General features: G+C 44.5%; 1 protein-coding gene across 5 annotated transcripts in view; it reads right to left on the bottom strand.

Moving 5' to 3' along the window:
* Positions 1–16,802, bottom strand: part of NAA16 (N-alpha-acetyltransferase 16, NatA auxiliary subunit) — a 109,417-nt gene that overhangs the window by 27,395 nt on the left and 65,220 nt on the right. For 3 of the 5 annotated variants that reach the window (XM_068166508.1, XM_068166509.1, XM_068166506.1), the window contains exons 8-9: positions 15,727–15,822; positions 12,166–12,272 (exon numbers count right to left, since the gene is read on the bottom strand). In XM_068166508.1, coding sequence (XP_068022609.1) covers positions 12,166–12,272; positions 15,727–15,822 — 203 coding nt within the window. Of the gene's footprint in view, positions 1–265; positions 438–12,165; positions 12,273–15,726; positions 15,823–16,802 lie in introns of all 5 variants that reach the window. The other 2 variants (XR_010990847.1, XM_068166507.1) reach the window with 2 other exon arrangements.

Below are 16,802 nucleotides of genomic sequence, written 5' to 3'. Positions count from 1 at the left end.
CTACTTTCTACAAGCTGAACTTATAAGAGCCAACATGAAAAAGGATCTTACAGAGTTACTCCTGTTGAGAGGTTCCTAGAACCACCAATGGTTTTCACTTCCTTACATAGTGCACCCATATTTCACAGACAGCATCTAACTACTAGCTTTAAATTTCTTCAGCTTTCACAGACAGCATCTAACTGCTAGCTTTAAATCTCTTCAGCTTTCCACTTCTTTCTTTCCTGAAAGGGTTAAAGACAGATCTTCACTGGAGACAGCCTACCTTCCTGTGTAGACAGTCTTACACCGTTTTGTGAGACTGTTGTTTCTGATGTTTCTTCCAGCCAGACCTTTTCTCTCATCCAGAATTTCCTCACAGTCTCCATGTTTTTAGTAACTCAGAAAAAGGGCACATAGGCACTAAGGTCGAGCTTCAATGGACTCAATCAACGGACCTGCAACACAATCGACGCAAACCTTGATGTTGACTAATCGAAGATCTCCGCTCTTTGGATCATCTCATTCATACAGACAGCAGCATGTATGGGCAACCAAAGAGGACTTCTGAATATTGCTCAAGTACAACAAGGACATTTCTTAAACAATAAACAATAAATAAACCAAACCAGGTTGGAAGAGACCTTCAAGATCATCGCGTCCAACCCATCAACCAATCCAACCCACCTAATCAACTAACCCATGGCACCAAGCACCCTATCAAGTCCCCTCCTGAACACCTCCAATGATGGTGACTCCACCACCTCCCCAGGCAGCCCATTTCAATGGGCAATCACTCTCTCTCTGTAGAACTTCTTCCTAACATCCAACCTGAACCTCCCCTGGCGCAGCCTGAGACTGTGTCCTCTTGTTCTGGCACTGGCTGCCTGGGAGAAGAGACCATCATCCACCTGTCTACAACCTCCCTTCAGGGAGTTGTAGAGAGTGATAAGGTCACCCCTGAGTCTCCTCTTCTCCAGGCTGAGCAACCCCAGCTCCCTCAGCCTCTCCTCATAGGGCTTGTGTTCCAAACCCCTCACCAACTTCATTGCCCTTCTCTGGACACATTCCAGCAAGTCAACATCCTTCCTAAACTCCTCCCTCTTGGGGGAGGCAGGAGTAGCACTTCAAGATCCCTCTCTTGCAGGGACATCCCTCTCTTGCAGGGACAAATAAAGGCTGCTCAGTTAATTCTATTCCCTCCAGACAGCAGTTTACAGAACGTGGAAGTTCCTATGTCCCATGCAATTGCTTGTACTTCAAATTACTAGTTGTACTAGTTACTAGCAGAAACACTCTGCCAAGACCCACAGCTCCAGTAATTGTGTGAACACTCTCAAGAATGCAGCAGCACTCCTAAACACAAGTTTGTTGCTCTTGAATACATCAACAACTTTATGACTCCTTCCCAACAGTGTATGTGTTGTGCCAACTGGGAGTTTTATTCAAGTACAAACATATCTTGAGATGTTAAGCAGTGAATTATGCTTGCTCTTTAGAAACTGAAAGAAGATCAATTACAATGAATAAGCACTTTTGAAACTAAAGCTTCAGCAGGAGAGAAAACTAAAGAATGGCTGCTCGGCTGATAACCCTTCCCTTCCAACTGTGTTCACAAACTAAAGCACCAAGCAAGCTGTGAAGCCACTTGCAGCACAACAGAAGGGTCCAGTAGCTAGAAGTCTCCTATACCAAAGAAAAGGATTAAGACAACCATTTAAAAGTATTTTGTATGCACACAGATCATATTGTGTTCATTTTCCTTGTAAGTGCTCTGTGGTTTTCAGCATGCGTGTAAAGATTTCGGGGTGTTGAAGGGAGGCTGTATATGGTTACTCCAAAAGCTCCAAACCTCATGAAAATTCACTTCTAAAGTAGTATGAAGTATCAGCCATAAGTAAAAACTCCACCATGTGCACCCTCACAGATTGAAGACATGCACTTCTAAAGACATTAGACAGTATTTCCAAGTTGTAGACCCCACCACAGGGTCACTCCAATAACCACTGCTGTATAATGACGGGCTGAATTTAGGGAGTAGAACCTCAAGTGATGCTCAGCTGATAGAAGGAAATGTTTTAGCTCTTGTGGGCCATAAGCCCTGGGAACAAACTGCAGCTGGACAGATGGGCAGAGTCCAACAGGATGGCATTCAACAAGTCCAAGTGCTGGGTGCTGCACTTTGGCCACAGCAACCCCATGCAGAGCTACAGGATGCGGTCAGAGTGGCTGGAGAGCAGCCAGGCAGAGAGGGACCTGGGGGTACTGATTGACAGCCACCTAAACATGAGCCAGCAGTGTGCCCAGGTGACCAAGAAGGCCAATGGTATCCTGGCCTGCATCAAGAATAGCGTGGCCAGCAGGAGCAGGGAAGTCATTCTGCCCCTGTACACTGCACTGGTTAGGCCACACCTTGAGTCCTGTGTCCAGTTCTGGGCCCCTCAGTTTAGGAAGGATGTTGAGTTGCTGGAAGGTGTCCAGAGAAGGGCAACAAAGTTGGTGAAGGGTTTGGAACACAAGCCCTATGAGGAGAGGCTGAGGGAGCTGGGGTTGTTTAGCCTGGAGAAGAGGAGACTCAGGGGTGACCTTACTGCTCTCTACAACTACCTGAAGGGAGGTTGTAGACAGGCAGAGGTTGGTCTCTTCTCCCAGGTAACCAGTACCAGAACATGAGGACACAGTCTGAGGCTGCACCAGGGAAGGTTTAGGTTGGATGTTAGGAAGAACTATACAGAGAGAGTGATTGCCCATTGGAATGGGCTGCTTGGGGAGGTGGTGGAGTCACCATCATTGGAGGTGTTCAGGAGGAGACTTGATGGGGTGCTTGGTGCCATGGGTTAGTTGATTAGGTGGTGTTGGATTAGTTGATGGGTTGGACGCGATGATCTTGAAGGTCTCTTCCAACCTGGTCTATTCTATTCTATAAACTTGAAAAATGCAAGCTGCCACCACATAAACTGATGATGCAGGAGTTGAGTATTTTAAGGCAAACTCAAGACAATCAAGTGAATACATCTCCCAGTGTATATTTTAAATAATGTTCAAATGGAAATAACTACAACTACTCAAAACACTCTCACCATTCACCCTGCTGTATACAAGCACCTCTCTCAGCACATAAATATTCTCTAAATCATGGGGGTGGCTCTTCCAAATGAGGACAGCTACAGTTTCTTGGCATGTTTAATCCAACCATTCTTTTAGGGATTGCTACTCAAGAATCAGTTTCAGCTGTTGCCCTTTTAGTCAAGCAACACATTGGGAAAACGACCTCCCCAAAAAAAGTACAAACTTAAAGCTGTAGGAATTCAGAAACTGGTACTCAAACAACTGCACTGTTACAGTATCACAGTATCACTAAGGTTGGAAGAGACCTCGAGGAGCTGCGCCAGGGGAGGTTTAGACTCAAGGTGAGGAGGAAGTTCTTCACGGAGCGAGTAATTCGTCATTGGAATGTGCTGCCCAGGGAGGTGGTGGAGTCGTCATCCCCAGAGGTGTTCAAAAGGAGATTGGATGTGGCACTTGGTGCCATGGTCTAGTTATGGGGTCTGTGTTGATAGGTTGGACTCGATGATCCTGGAGGTCCTTTCCAACCTAAGTTACACTGTGATATTGTGATCGAGTCCAACCTGTCACCACAGACCTCATGACTAGACCATGGCACCGAGTGCCACGTCCAATCCCCTTTCAAACACCTCCAGGGATGGTGGCTCCACCACCTCCCTGAGCAGCACATTCCAACAGATATCAACTCTCTGTGAAGAACTTCCTCCTCACCTCGAGTCTAAACCTCCCGTGGCACAGCTCGAGACTCGTGTCCTCTTGTTCTGGTGCTGACTGCCTGGGAGAAGAGACCAACCCCTTCCCGGCTACAACCACCTTTCAGGTAGTTGTAGAGGGCAATGAGGTCACCCCTGAGCCTCCTTTTCTTCTGTTCCCTCAGCAGAAGTGACAACTGAAGGACAAGGGTGGGTTGGACAACTGGGAACGTGTGTGTGAGTCAGAGCCCTTAGATACATTCTGAATTGCATGACACAACATGCTTATGAATCAGTTCCCCAAGTATCATCTGCTGGAGTTCTACAAATTCTGCTCCTGGCATTCTCACTTCCAACACAGTATATGAAGGTCATAAACCTCCCTGGTTCCAGATTTACATGAATTAAAAATCAAACTCACTTCCAGTGCCTAAAGAGATCTTGAAAGTGTGGTGGCTGGCTACTTACAGCTGATTTGGGCATGAAATAATAGAAAGACTCACCTTTGGGAGAGTAGAAATAAAACCTAACTGCAAGAGCACGCTGAAGTATGTACCTCCCTGTAATCAATAGTTCAGCTTTTTTCTGCTTTCTGTGTTGTCTTGCTGAATCTCTGGCTTTGTAGTGTCAGATCAAGTACACACTCCTACCTAAGAGCATGCTGCATAAATATCTTGCTGGCTTCTTCAAGAGAATTTCCTGGAGCCTCACTTGCCCCATAACACGCACTCTGCTTTGTAATGCATCAGATCCAGGGCTTACAGTAGTCAGCTGTGCCCTGGGTGGACCAGATCAGTGTTTTGGATGAGGAAACCTCCTTTTTCATATTCAGTTAGAAACATTACAATAGCTTAGGAGCCAGGGATATGCCATGTGAACAAGCTCAAGCAGCTCTACTGCCTATTAGGCTCACAGTTTCCTTCTTGTGTCCAGTTCTGGGCCCCTCAGTTTAAGAAGGACATCAAGACACTTGAATGTGTCCAGAGAAGAGCAACGAGGCTGGAGAGAGGCCTTGAGCACAAGCCCTATGAGGAGAGGCTGAGGGAGCTGGGATTGTTTAGCCTGGAGAAGAGGAGGCTCAGGGGTGACCTTCTTGCTCTCTACAACTACCTGAAGGGGGATTGTAGCCAGGAGGGGGTTGGTCTCTTCTCCCAGGCAACCAGCAGCAGAACAAGAGGACACAGTCTCAAGTTGCGCCAGGGGAGGTTTAGGCTGGAGGCGAGGAGAAAGTTCTTCACTAAGAGAGTTGTTAGCTGTTGGAATGTGCTGCCCAGGGAGGTGGTGGAGTCCCTGTCCCTGGAGGTGTTCAAGAGGGGATTGGACGTAGCACTTGGTGCCATGGTCTAGTCACGAGGTCTGTGGTGACAGCTTGGACTTGATGATCTTTGAGGTCTCTTCCAACCTTGGTGATACTGTGAGATACTGTGATAAAAGATCATGGGACTTGTGTTATCAACTCTCATAAAGCACATATTCCTTCTGAAGATATGCCACTGCAGAGAATGGGAAGGCAATTGGTCCTAGGGATAGTGAGCCTAAGTAACAGTGATGAAGAACTGAAGTAGTGATTTCCAAAACACAACACCTTATTTAAAGCCTAGCATATGGCACTTGGGGGGAGTGGACTAGATGACCTTCAGATGACCTTTCCAACTGAGACCATTCTACAGTTTTATGATTCTAGGATTTGTCAACACCTCCCCACAGTTCTGCATTAACAAAGGAAGTCAAGATTAGAAGCACAGCACACTTGGACCCCACCACACTGTCACCCTAATAATCACTGCTATGTAACAGTACAAACATCATGATATTTGCTGGAACAAACTGTATCAGTAGGCAAGGAGGAACATGATCTCAAGGCAGTTACAACTCAGCCAGAATTCTATCAACACCTCAACCTCCAGTTTGGCTTCACAAATCTAGAGGAGGGCAACTCAGCTTCAGTGAACAACTACACAAGGATGTTGACTTGCTGGAGCGTGTCCAGAGAAGGGCAACAAAGTTGGTGAGGGGTTTGGAACACAAGTCCTATGAGGAGAGAACAGAACAGAATAAACCAGGTTGGAAGAGACCTCCAAGATCATGGCGTCCAACCTGTCATCCAGGCAGCCTATTCCAATGGGCATATCGCTCTCTGTGTGTAGAATTTCCTCCTAACATCCAGTCTGATGAAACATGCAACTGAAATGCTTATCCTAGGTTTCACCATACCAGGTCTGTTAAGTTTTAAGGCATCCAAGTTTCAATCAGTTAGCAAGTCTTAAGCGGCTTCCAGTTTGACTATAAAGTCAAATACAAATCTCTGCACACTGCAAACTCAACACAAGGCCAACATACAGTTTTTTCTGCCCCAAACCTTTAGGAAAGAGATTGCATAACAAAGGATACTGAGGCTTGTTAGAGATTTATTATGGAAGATTCTACCTCAGAAGTAGTTTTTGAGCATGTCCACAGCAAGAATAGAATAGAATGGAAAGAATAGAATGGAAAGACTAGACTAGACTAGAAAGACTAGACTAGACTAGAAAGACTAGACTAGAAAGACTAGACTAGACTAGAAAGACTAGACTAGACCAGACCAGGTTGGAAGAGACCTTCAAGATCATCACGTCCAATCTCAAAATCAAGCATTTTGCAGCAGTGTGGACCACCATGTATCTCAGCACAGGAAAGAGGTAGGCCAGAATTCTAAGGATCATTTTGACTGACTCCAGAAGATAGATCGGATGGCAAATGCAATTTGGTGCTAGGCTTTTCCCTTTAGGTTTTACCCCAACAATGTTTTGCTTCTATTCGAATTGTCTCAGAAGTGCTGTTTGCAACTGCAGAGTAAAACCTATCATCCAACACCACCTAATCAACTAACCCATGCAACCAAGCACCCTGTCAAGTCTCCTCCTGAACACCTCCACTGATGGTGATTCCACCACCTCCCTGGGCAGCCCATTCCAGTGGGCAATCACTCTCTCTGTGTAAAACTTCCTCCTGACCTCCAGCCTGAACCTCCCTGACACAGCCTGAGACTGTCCCCTCTTGTTCTGGTGCTGGCTGCCTGGGAGAAGAGAACAACCTCCGCCTGTCTACAACCTCCCTTCAGGTAGTTGTAGAGAGCAAGAAGGTCACCCCTGAGTCTCCTCTTCTCCAGGCTAAGCAGACCCAGCTCCCTCCGTCTCTCCTCACAGGGCTTGTGTTCCAAGCCCCTCACCAACTTTGTTGCCCTTCTCTGGACACGCTCCAGCAAGTCAACATCTTTCCTAAACTGAGGGGCCCAGAACTGGACACAGCACTCAAGGTGTGGCCTAACCAGTGCAGTATACAGGGGCAGAATGACCTCCCTGCTCCTGCTGACCACACTGTTCTTGATACAGGCCAGGATGCCATTGGCCTTCCTGGCTGCCCGGGCACACTGCAGGCTCATGTTCAGCCTACCATCAACCAGCACCCCCAGGTCCCTCTCTGCCTGGCTGCTCTCCATAAATGTGAAGTACTTGTATAACAGATACTCTGGGAAGAAGCATAAGCAGCTCCCAGCACAACCCAAGTGAAACAGATGGGACACGGCACTTGGAGCTCAGACATCTACAGTTAAATAAGCAATCTAGATGCCTGTGCTCTGTCTACAATCAAAACAGTTCTGCCCAGCACAGTCAAAGGGAGCCTTGATAGCTGATCAACTGTTACTATGCAGGAAGCCACATGTGGCAGCTTAAGCTGAAGGATTCTGATTTGCCTGACCTAAGTTCACACACCTGAATCTGGAACTTGAATGTTACTCCTGGTCTGATATTTTTTCCCCCCATAGTCAACACGGGAGACAAGCAAGTAAAAACTGGCAGTTTCTGAAATCTGAACACACATCTGCCTAAAACAATTCATCTACCCCAAAACACCCAAAAGAAAACAAAACCAAAGAAAACTACAAGTATCTGGGGCTACAAATTATGCTTAGCATACAAAACCCTCTGCTTTTGTGATCAAATGCATGGAAAATGATCTGCAAGCAGGAACATAACAGGAGCACAAAATACCTGTTACAAAAGCTATGTTAAAACAAGATGACAACATCCCCTGCCTTCCAGATCCTTTAGACACAGCTTATTGATCCTCAGCGAGGAGTCTCAGATTCCAAGCAACGAAACAGATTCAGACACTTAGTCTTTGTAAATTGAGTGTAGCAAATTTGCACAACCAGTAGCTGACAAGGATTTTGTCCAACAATTCTCAGAACCAAAGCAAGTGTACCAAGAAGTTTAATGGTTGAATATCATGTACATTAAAAATTAGTGTATTTTTGATGTATTTGAATATTCATTTGTTGAGCAATTAACCTTTTCAGCTCAACTCCTTAGGATCTTCCATCAAGTAGACATGAAAATTCAGCACTGACCTCAGTGCCAGGGAAAGTGATGGAGCAGATTATCCTGGCGGCAATAACTGCGCACCTGAAGGATGGCCAAGGGCTCAGGTCCAGCCAGCATGGATTTAGGAAGGGCAGGTCCTGCCTCTCCAACCTGATCTCCTTCTATGATCAGGTGACCCGTCTGGTGGACGTGGGGAGGCCTGTGGATGTGGTCCACCTGGACTTCAGCAGGGCCTTTGACACTGTCCCCCACAGCAAACTGCTGGCTAAGCTGTCAGCTCGTGGATTGGACCACAACACTCTGTGCTGGGCTGGCTGGAGGGCCGAGCCCAGAGAGTGGTGGTGAATGGTGCCACATCCAGCTGGAGGACAGTCACCAGTGGCGTCCCCCAGGGATCAGTGCTGGGCCCCGTGCTCTTTAACATCTTCATGGATGATCTGGATGAGGGGATTGAGTCAGTCATCAGTAAGTTTCCAGATGACACCAAGTTAGGGGAAGATGTTAGTCAGTTAAGAGGGTAGAAAGGCTCTGCAGAGGGACCTTGACAGGCTGGACAGATGGGCAGAATCCAATGGGATGGCATTTAACAAGTCCAAGTGCCAAGTGCTGCACTTTGGCCACAACAACCCCATGCAGAGCTACAGGCTGGGGTCAGAGTGGCTGGAGAGCTGCCAGAGAGGGACCTGGGGGTGCTGATAGACAGCCGCCTGAATATGAGCCAGCAGTGTGCCCAGGTGGCCAAGAGGGCCAATGGTATCCTGGCCTGCATTAGGAATAGTGTAGCCAGCAGGAGCAGGGAAGTCATTGTGCCCCTGGACTCTGCATTGGTTAGGCCACACCTTGAGTCCTGTGTCCAGATTTGGGCCCTTCAGTTTAGGAAGGACATCGAAACACTTGAACATGTCCAGAGAAGGGCAACAAAGTTGGGGAGAAGCCTTGAACACTAGCCCTATGAGGAGAGGCTGAGGGAGCTGGGGTTGCTTAGCCTGGAGAAGGGGAGAGTCATGGGTGACCTTATTGCCCTCTACAACCACCTGAAGGGAGGTTGTAGCCAGGAAAGGGTTGGTCTCTTCTCCCAGGCAACCAGCACCAGAACAAGGGGACACAGTCTCAAGCTGCGCCAGGGGAGGTTTAGACTCAAGGTGAGGAGAAAGTTCTTCATCGAGCGAGTCATTCGTCATTGGAATGTGCTGCCCAGGGAGGTGGTGGAGTCACCAACCCTGGAGGCGTTCAAGAGGGGATTGGACGTGGCACTTGGTGCCATGGTCTAGTCATGAGGTCTGTGTTGATACGTTGGACTTGATGATCCTCGAGGTCTCTTCTAACCTTAGTTATACTGTGATACTGTGATCATCAGATGATAATCAAAACACAGTTGAACTAACTTCTTCAATAAACAAATTCAGTTTTCCCCATCTATTCTGATATTGCTTTCCCAATAACAGCAAACATGGTTTAGATCTTCATCACAGCAGTGTCTATGCATAGCTTCCAACCTTTAACCTCGGTAGTTGTAGTCTAAGCATCTGTAGATGAGGCTGTGGCCAGCCTGATCTAGTGTGGGGTGTCCCTAGCCATGGCAATAGGGTTGGAACTAGATGATCCTTGTGGTCCCTTCCAACTTGCAGCCCGCAAAGCCAATCAGACCGTGGGCTGCATCAGGAGAAGTGCGGCCAGCAGGTCAAGGGAGGTGATTCTCCCCCTCTACTCAGCTCTGGGGAGACCCCACCTGGAGTACTGTGTCCAGTTCTGGAGCCCCTATTACAAGAGGGATGTGGAGGTGCTGGAAGGTGTCCAGAGAAGGGCCACGAGGATGATCAGAGGGCTGGAGCACCTCTCCTATGAGGACAGACTGAAGGAGTTGGGGCTGTTCAGTCTGCAGAAGAGAAGGCTCCGAGGTGACCTCATTGTGGCCTTCCAGTATCTGAAGGGGGCCTACAGGAAGGCTGGGGAAGGACTTCTCAGGATCTCAGGTAGTGATAGGACTAGGGGGAATGGAATGAAGCTGGAGGTGGGGAGATTGAGGCTGGAGGTGAGGAGGAAGTTCTTCCCCATGAGAGTGGTGAAGCCCTGGAATGGGTTGTCCAGGGAGGTGGTTGAGGCACTGTCCCTGGAGATATTTAAGAGCAGGCTGGATGAGGCTGTGGCCAGCCTGATATAGTGTGGGGTGTCCCTGGCCATGGCAGGGGGGTTGGAACTAATAGATCCTTGTGGTCCCTTGCAACCCTGACTGATACTATGACACTTTTCCCCTTGTCCTATCCAAACAGAAGAGGAACATTGGTGCTCCTCCTCTCTACACACAGCTCCTCTTTACCTCCTCACACAGGTGTAAATAGTGCTCTCAACATGAAAATGTTGAAGAGATACTTACTGAGAAATACAATCCTCATCTTGAGACACTGATTTGATACCAGGAAGATAACTAGCAGCAAGGCACCTTCCTGGTTAAGTCTCCCACCAAACATGGTAGTCCGTATTTCAGTCCTCATTTACCCATCATAGCAAAACCAATTAAGACTTCCCCCCCCCACCCCCGGAAGTTTAACTCCTAGATTTTTGTACTTTGAATGGCAGAGGTAAAGCTTTCACACCACAGACTGTACTTCTATCTAAAGAGTGTCTCAACAATTTTCAGGCCAGTTTCAGCAGTTTACATGAAGTATGCACCCGAAACAGTCACTGTAGAAAAGCTTGCACCCTTGCACCGAAACGATTGCAGAGCCCACTAAAATTATGTCAACCATGGAGACAGTACAGAGAACATCCTCCAAACACAAGTGTTTTGAAAAATTCCATGTTCAGAAAACTAGTGAAGATACTTTCAAAAAGGAAGAGTAATTTTACTTCAAATAAAGAAATATCCAGTACTGTTTGAATAGTTGCACCGTGATCTTTTTCCAGCTACAAAAATCTCTTCTTAGCTAGCAATTAATGGATTATAATACCCAGCCTCATTGCTTGTACCAAAGTCAGTAACATCTGACTAGACTGGTCTTTATTTTCTCTTCCACACATTTCAGTACCATGTTTCATTCTGAAAACTAATTTTTCTTATAGAGAAGGGCCACAAGGATGATCAGAGGGCTGGAGCACCTCTCCTATGAGGACAGACTGAAGGAGTTGGGGCTGTTCAGTCTGCAGAAGAGAAGGCTCCCAGGTGACCTCATTGTGGCCTTCCAGTATCTGAAGGGGGCTACAGGAAGGCTGGGGAGGGGATTCTCAGGATGTCAGGTAGTGATAGGACTAGGGGGAATGGAATGAAGCTGGAGGTGGGGAGATTCAGGCTGGAGGTGAGGAGGAGGTTCTTCCCCATGAGAGTGGTGAAGCCCTGGAATGGGTTGTCCAGGGAAGTGGCCGGGGCTCCATCCCTGGAGATGTTTAAGCCCAGGCTGGATGAGGCTCTGGCCAGCCTGATCTAGTGTGGGGTGTCCCTGGCCATGGCAGGGGGATTGGAACTAGATGATCCTTGTGGTCCCTTCCAACACTCACAGATACTATGATATTATCTAACTTGGAACAAAGAGCTACATCTGAAACAGTAGGTCAAACATGACACAGTCAAAACAGTGAGAGCTTGGAAGAGTGAAAACTTAAATGCTGAAGGTTTAACAGCTTCTTTCTGATTTCAGTCTTCAGTTGTGGTAAAGACTACTGTACTCATGCAATTCAGAAGTGTACATACAGCAATAGCCATCTGTGTGGCATTTTATAATCATTGACTTCTGGTGACATCATAAACCATAAGTTGAAAGAATCTTGCCATACACTTGATCACATAAAAATAAAGCCACTGGTCATCTTTGATGCTTTTTTTCCTCCCCCCCAAGGGCTTCAGTGCATTCTGCATCCATTCAACTTCAAATACTATGACATCAACTGTCTGTGAAGGTTCCATATCTATAAAGTGTCAAATGATGATTAATAAAGGACAAGTTAGCACATTCAGGAGAAAAATGTTCAACAACAGTTATTGTTAAGTGACAGGAAAATCTACACAAAAGAGTCTATTAGAAATTCAACACAGAAGGCTTCAGCAAAACCAAATAAATACTGAATTTTACCTTTTCTGGATTGTAATATAAAGATTTCAAAGTGGTAAACACGGGTGGGCAGCCTTTACTGAAGTTAACCCTCAGGAACTTATCCATTAGTTCTCTAAACTTTTCACCTAGAAACAAAAGTGTATTTGATTACACATCAGTGATTGCAAGTGTTAGATAAATATAAGCACTAATTGCTGCATAAATCTGGATAATAGAGTAACTGAGAAACTGCAATTAAGGGTTTTCTTTTATCCTCTTATTCTTAAGTAAGATGCAAATGTGCTCCAGATATAAAAAAGATCAGAGAAAAAAACCACTGTTTGCTAGCGTTCAGGAGGCTGCTGACAAAGGCATGGGAACACTTCTCAAAACCCTAAGATGTATTAAAAGGGCAGAGTATTAAATGCTGGCTACTGAGGATGTAGCAAGGGCTATTTCCAGTTAGACACTGGAAACAGTGATAATGGTAAGCAGAGCTAAGGGCTGGAATAGGTTACATTGGAGATTTAAATGCTCCATCATTGGAGGTTTTGAAGTTAGAGCAATATTTACCAGGACTAGTGCAACTATAGTCACCCTGCTTTGAGGGAGAAGGATAAATGAAATGAACCCTCTCCCTCTCTTCTACTCCTACTTTTTTTAATGAGTAGGACATGACTTCCACTGATAACGATTTGTTTCTAGAAAGAGAAACAATAGAGGATTTAGTGTCAAAAGAATAACACCATATCAGAGCCATCTTTATGCAAATAGAGCATCAGAAAGCTATAGGGCTGATTTAATGAAGTTATCAGATAATGATCACAGCACTTGCAGAAGGCCACACGTCTGATAAATGTTTTGAAGTGAAAGCACAAACCAAAACAAAACCCAGCAAGACTCCATAGATTATAAAAGAATATCCATTTAGGACAACAGTTGCCTTTCATATTTTTATCTCCATCATGCAAAGTGGTTTTGTTCAGTTGTTTTAATTCTTCTCTGGGGTTTCTTGCATTGGAATGAAGTTGCTCCACTTAACTGCCTACTCCTGTTGTGGACTGCAAGTCTTTAACAAGGGAAGTACCACGATTCACACAACGCTAACACACTCCCACAGAACTGACGAAATGAACTTATCCATTAAGAACAAATTACAAGTGTGATCCAGATTGTTTGCAGATATTCAGATACTACTGCTTTGTATGTAACAACCTTATGCACTTCCACCAATTCTTAAGTGTCCCCCACTTTTTGTTATCAGCATTAAGTAACTCATGTTGTCGCCTCGCTGTACTAAAGCACTGTGTAAAGAAAAGTCCTACTCCCCGTGGATGGACTGGGCCACAAGCACGTGCTTTATTACAGGCAGATGGGTTAAAACTTGTTTTGAAACACATCAAGAAACACCCCTACATGACCCCCCCCAAAAATAAAACCCACCAAAATCCATCTCAGTCACTTCTGTTGACTTACTGTAATTTATATTCCTAATGGAAGAACTATCATTCAGAGTTTAGTAAGGCAAGATTCAAGTTTCCATTAAGTGCATATTTTTATCAAAAAAATCCCCAAACCAGCTTTAGAACAAACTCTGAAGAGTGCAAAATACACAGCCAGGCACCCAAATACAACATGAAGCCAAGCTCAAAATTTAGTCTGAGGCACAGAACAGATCTGGCTACAGGAACAGTGAATCCACAGCAACATACCCAAGTCTAAAACTGGATGGCCAGATTCCAACCTCCCACCCTTGATCAGTCTGAAAATTAACTGTTAGCAGCTTTCCTCCATAAAGGTGGCTTTCTGCTGGATCAAGCAGCTCATTTTTATCAAATACAAGGTTATTAAGAAGCAATGCATGGCAAGGTCTAGGAATGACTGTCCTTTTAAAGCCAGTTCCAAATCAATCATGCTGGTCTCAAGCAACTGGTCAGTGACAAGGAAAAAATATATTCTCATTTAATGAATATTCATATTTCAAGTATTTCTGCAACCAAATGCATTTCTCAATCTTAGTATTCTCACTATTAACTTTTGACAACAGCTATTTTTACCTGCTGCACTTATAAACACAAGAAATCATTTAGTACATAGCTGAATTTTTAGGGAATCAAACCCAGTCTAACACATCCAGGTCTGATACAAGCTTAAAGCAGCAAACCCAAGTTAGGAATGCTTACAAAAGACTGTAGAAAGCAGCCTACTGTGGGGTTTTTCCTTGACTGATCTAATAATGAACTTTGCTTTCACTGACACCACTGTTGCTGCAGGAACAACCAATCCTTGATACCAAACATATTTCTATTGAAATGAATGCTAACAGTGAAGCTACACTGTCAGATGCAAGGTAAACCAGGCAAAGCATACAGTGACATTAATTCAACAGCAAAAAGATACCACCACTAAAGATATGGAAAAGGATTTTGCAATTTATCACCTTGGCTGCTATTCATTCTCACAGCTTTATTACAGGAGGGAAAACAATTACTTGTTACTCCACTTTTCAAATCCAGCTGGACTGCCTTAAAATTTGCCCTAGCACTTTCAAAGCAACAGAGGTATCTGGGATTACATAAGGCAGAAGTAGTGAGTTCAGAGATAAATCTCTTGTGAAGCAGTTAATCCTGTGATTTTACACATGAAAAGGGTATGCAACATACAGACTTGATTAACAATCCAGCAGCATTTTAAGGTGCAACAAATGCAGTGCTCAGTAAAGGAGCTAAACTACAAGCTAACCTCACCAAGTTAAAAGCATGAACAAGCTGGGCACGTGCAGTTGAAACTTGAGCCTCATGACTTGTGATATCTAACTTCTGTACACAATAATTACTTCCAAAAGTGTTCTACTGGACTTACAGCAGTTAGCTACATAAAAAAGTGCCTGCTCTCACAGGATTTACCATTTCATTTAACCTCCCTCCTTGTAGTTTGGCAGGTCACAGCTTCCTGATTTAAAAAAGTATATCCATACTGCCTCCAGAATTGAAGCTGTGTGTGTGCTGCATTTCAAAAGAGCTTTTGGAAGGACAGTCACTGAAAGAACTTAGCTATACAGTTTTTCTTCCTCTTTGTATTAAATCAGCAGTGCAAAGCCAGCTCCTCTTAGCTTTAAGTTGTAATGGCTCTACAGCAGTGCTTTACACTCCAGATATTCAGAGATGTCCTGTACACTAGAAAGCCTGCACAGCACAAAAAGGTTAGAAGATTTCATCCCATGCTGTTGTGATTGCTGTAAGCATTGTTTACACCTGTTTTCAGCGTTTGTACATTGCATTTTAACAGACACAGTGTTAATTCAAGGGTACAATAACCCCCAAAGCTTCCTAGCTTTTGAGTCTCAACCTGCCCGATGCAGAAAAGATGCACACAGGAACTCCTACAGTTGTTCTGTGGCTCAGCTTGACCAACACAAACATCACATAGTTCCTATCACCATATTAGAGCATTGTTAACCTTTTCATCAGCTCCCAAAAGATAATTAACTTTGTCTAGCCCAAGAGAAATGCATCTGATGTGTACAAGTATGAACAGGTATTAAATGCACCATGAAAACAAACACGAGAACTATTATGGAACAGAGATGCAACGTGTTACCTGAAACAAAGTTTAAAGGTAATCTTCTAGGTGAAACTGCTCTGGGATGTCTTTTACTAACTTCTTCATAAATCTGAAGCCTCTCTTCTAAAGTGCCTAGTATCAGTAAATATAACAGATATAAGTCACAAATTTAAGAAAGAAACCTATTCCTCTAAATGTTTAAGTGCTGAAATTTAGCTAGACTTTCTTGTACAGTTTGGATTTGGAACATTAACATAACCACACTATTTTTTCCCTGTTAAACCACAAACATTGCCATGTAAAACTGGGTACTGAAAACAAACATGCTGCATGTACAAATACACAGCTACCAGCATTAATCACTGTAAAGAAAAACAACTGCAAACAGGACAATTACCTGGCAAATACAGTCACACAGTACTAGAGTGTGGGTTCTTTCAGTTACATGCAGGCCTATTTACAGCATAGTTTGACATTCATAGCTTCATTGAACTGTCTGGGTTGGTTTGGGTGTTTTTTTCTTCTCCCCTCACTCAACATCTATTTCAGACATGCTTATAGCATTCACAGAAATATATTGCATTTCTAAATACTACATCTACAAACAGTACACTATACAAGCATGCCTTTTTTTATAGGTCCTCTGCTAGCAGCAAAATCAATGCACAATACTGCCAGTGGAAACACTAAGCACCACAACTTAGTACCTTAATGTTTAATAAAAGTGAAACTAAAGATTTTCTTCCCACTCCTCCCCTTTCCCCCATAATATGCTTTGGAGCTCCAATGTGGTTAGAACTTAAATAAAGCTAATCTGTTGCTTTAAAACTCCAGTTTTGCACCGTTAAGATTGATTTTGCTTTCAAATGTTGTTGAATTCATCAAGTAATTTAAAACACAACTGAATGTAAAGATCAGAATTGTAGCATATTCAATACATCTGTTTTCCTTTCACAAGAAAACTTTTGTCACTGAGCTCAAACGTTGGGGAAGGGGGGGGAAAAATGTTACCCAGTGGTTCCAAGAGATGTAGAGTTCTACATGTTACACTAAGATCATGTTTGGATTGGAACTAAAACATAGAGAAGCCCTAATTGAAGTCACAAGTTGGA

Source organism: Melanerpes formicivorus, unplaced genomic scaffold (assembly GCF_026170545.1).
Source record: "Melanerpes formicivorus ecotype bairdi unplaced genomic scaffold, bMelFor1.0.p_v2 SCAF_101, whole genome shotgun sequence".
NCBI lineage: Eukaryota > Metazoa > Chordata > Aves > Piciformes > Picidae > Melanerpes > Melanerpes formicivorus.
This window is presented reverse-complemented; position numbering and strand designations above follow the sequence as displayed.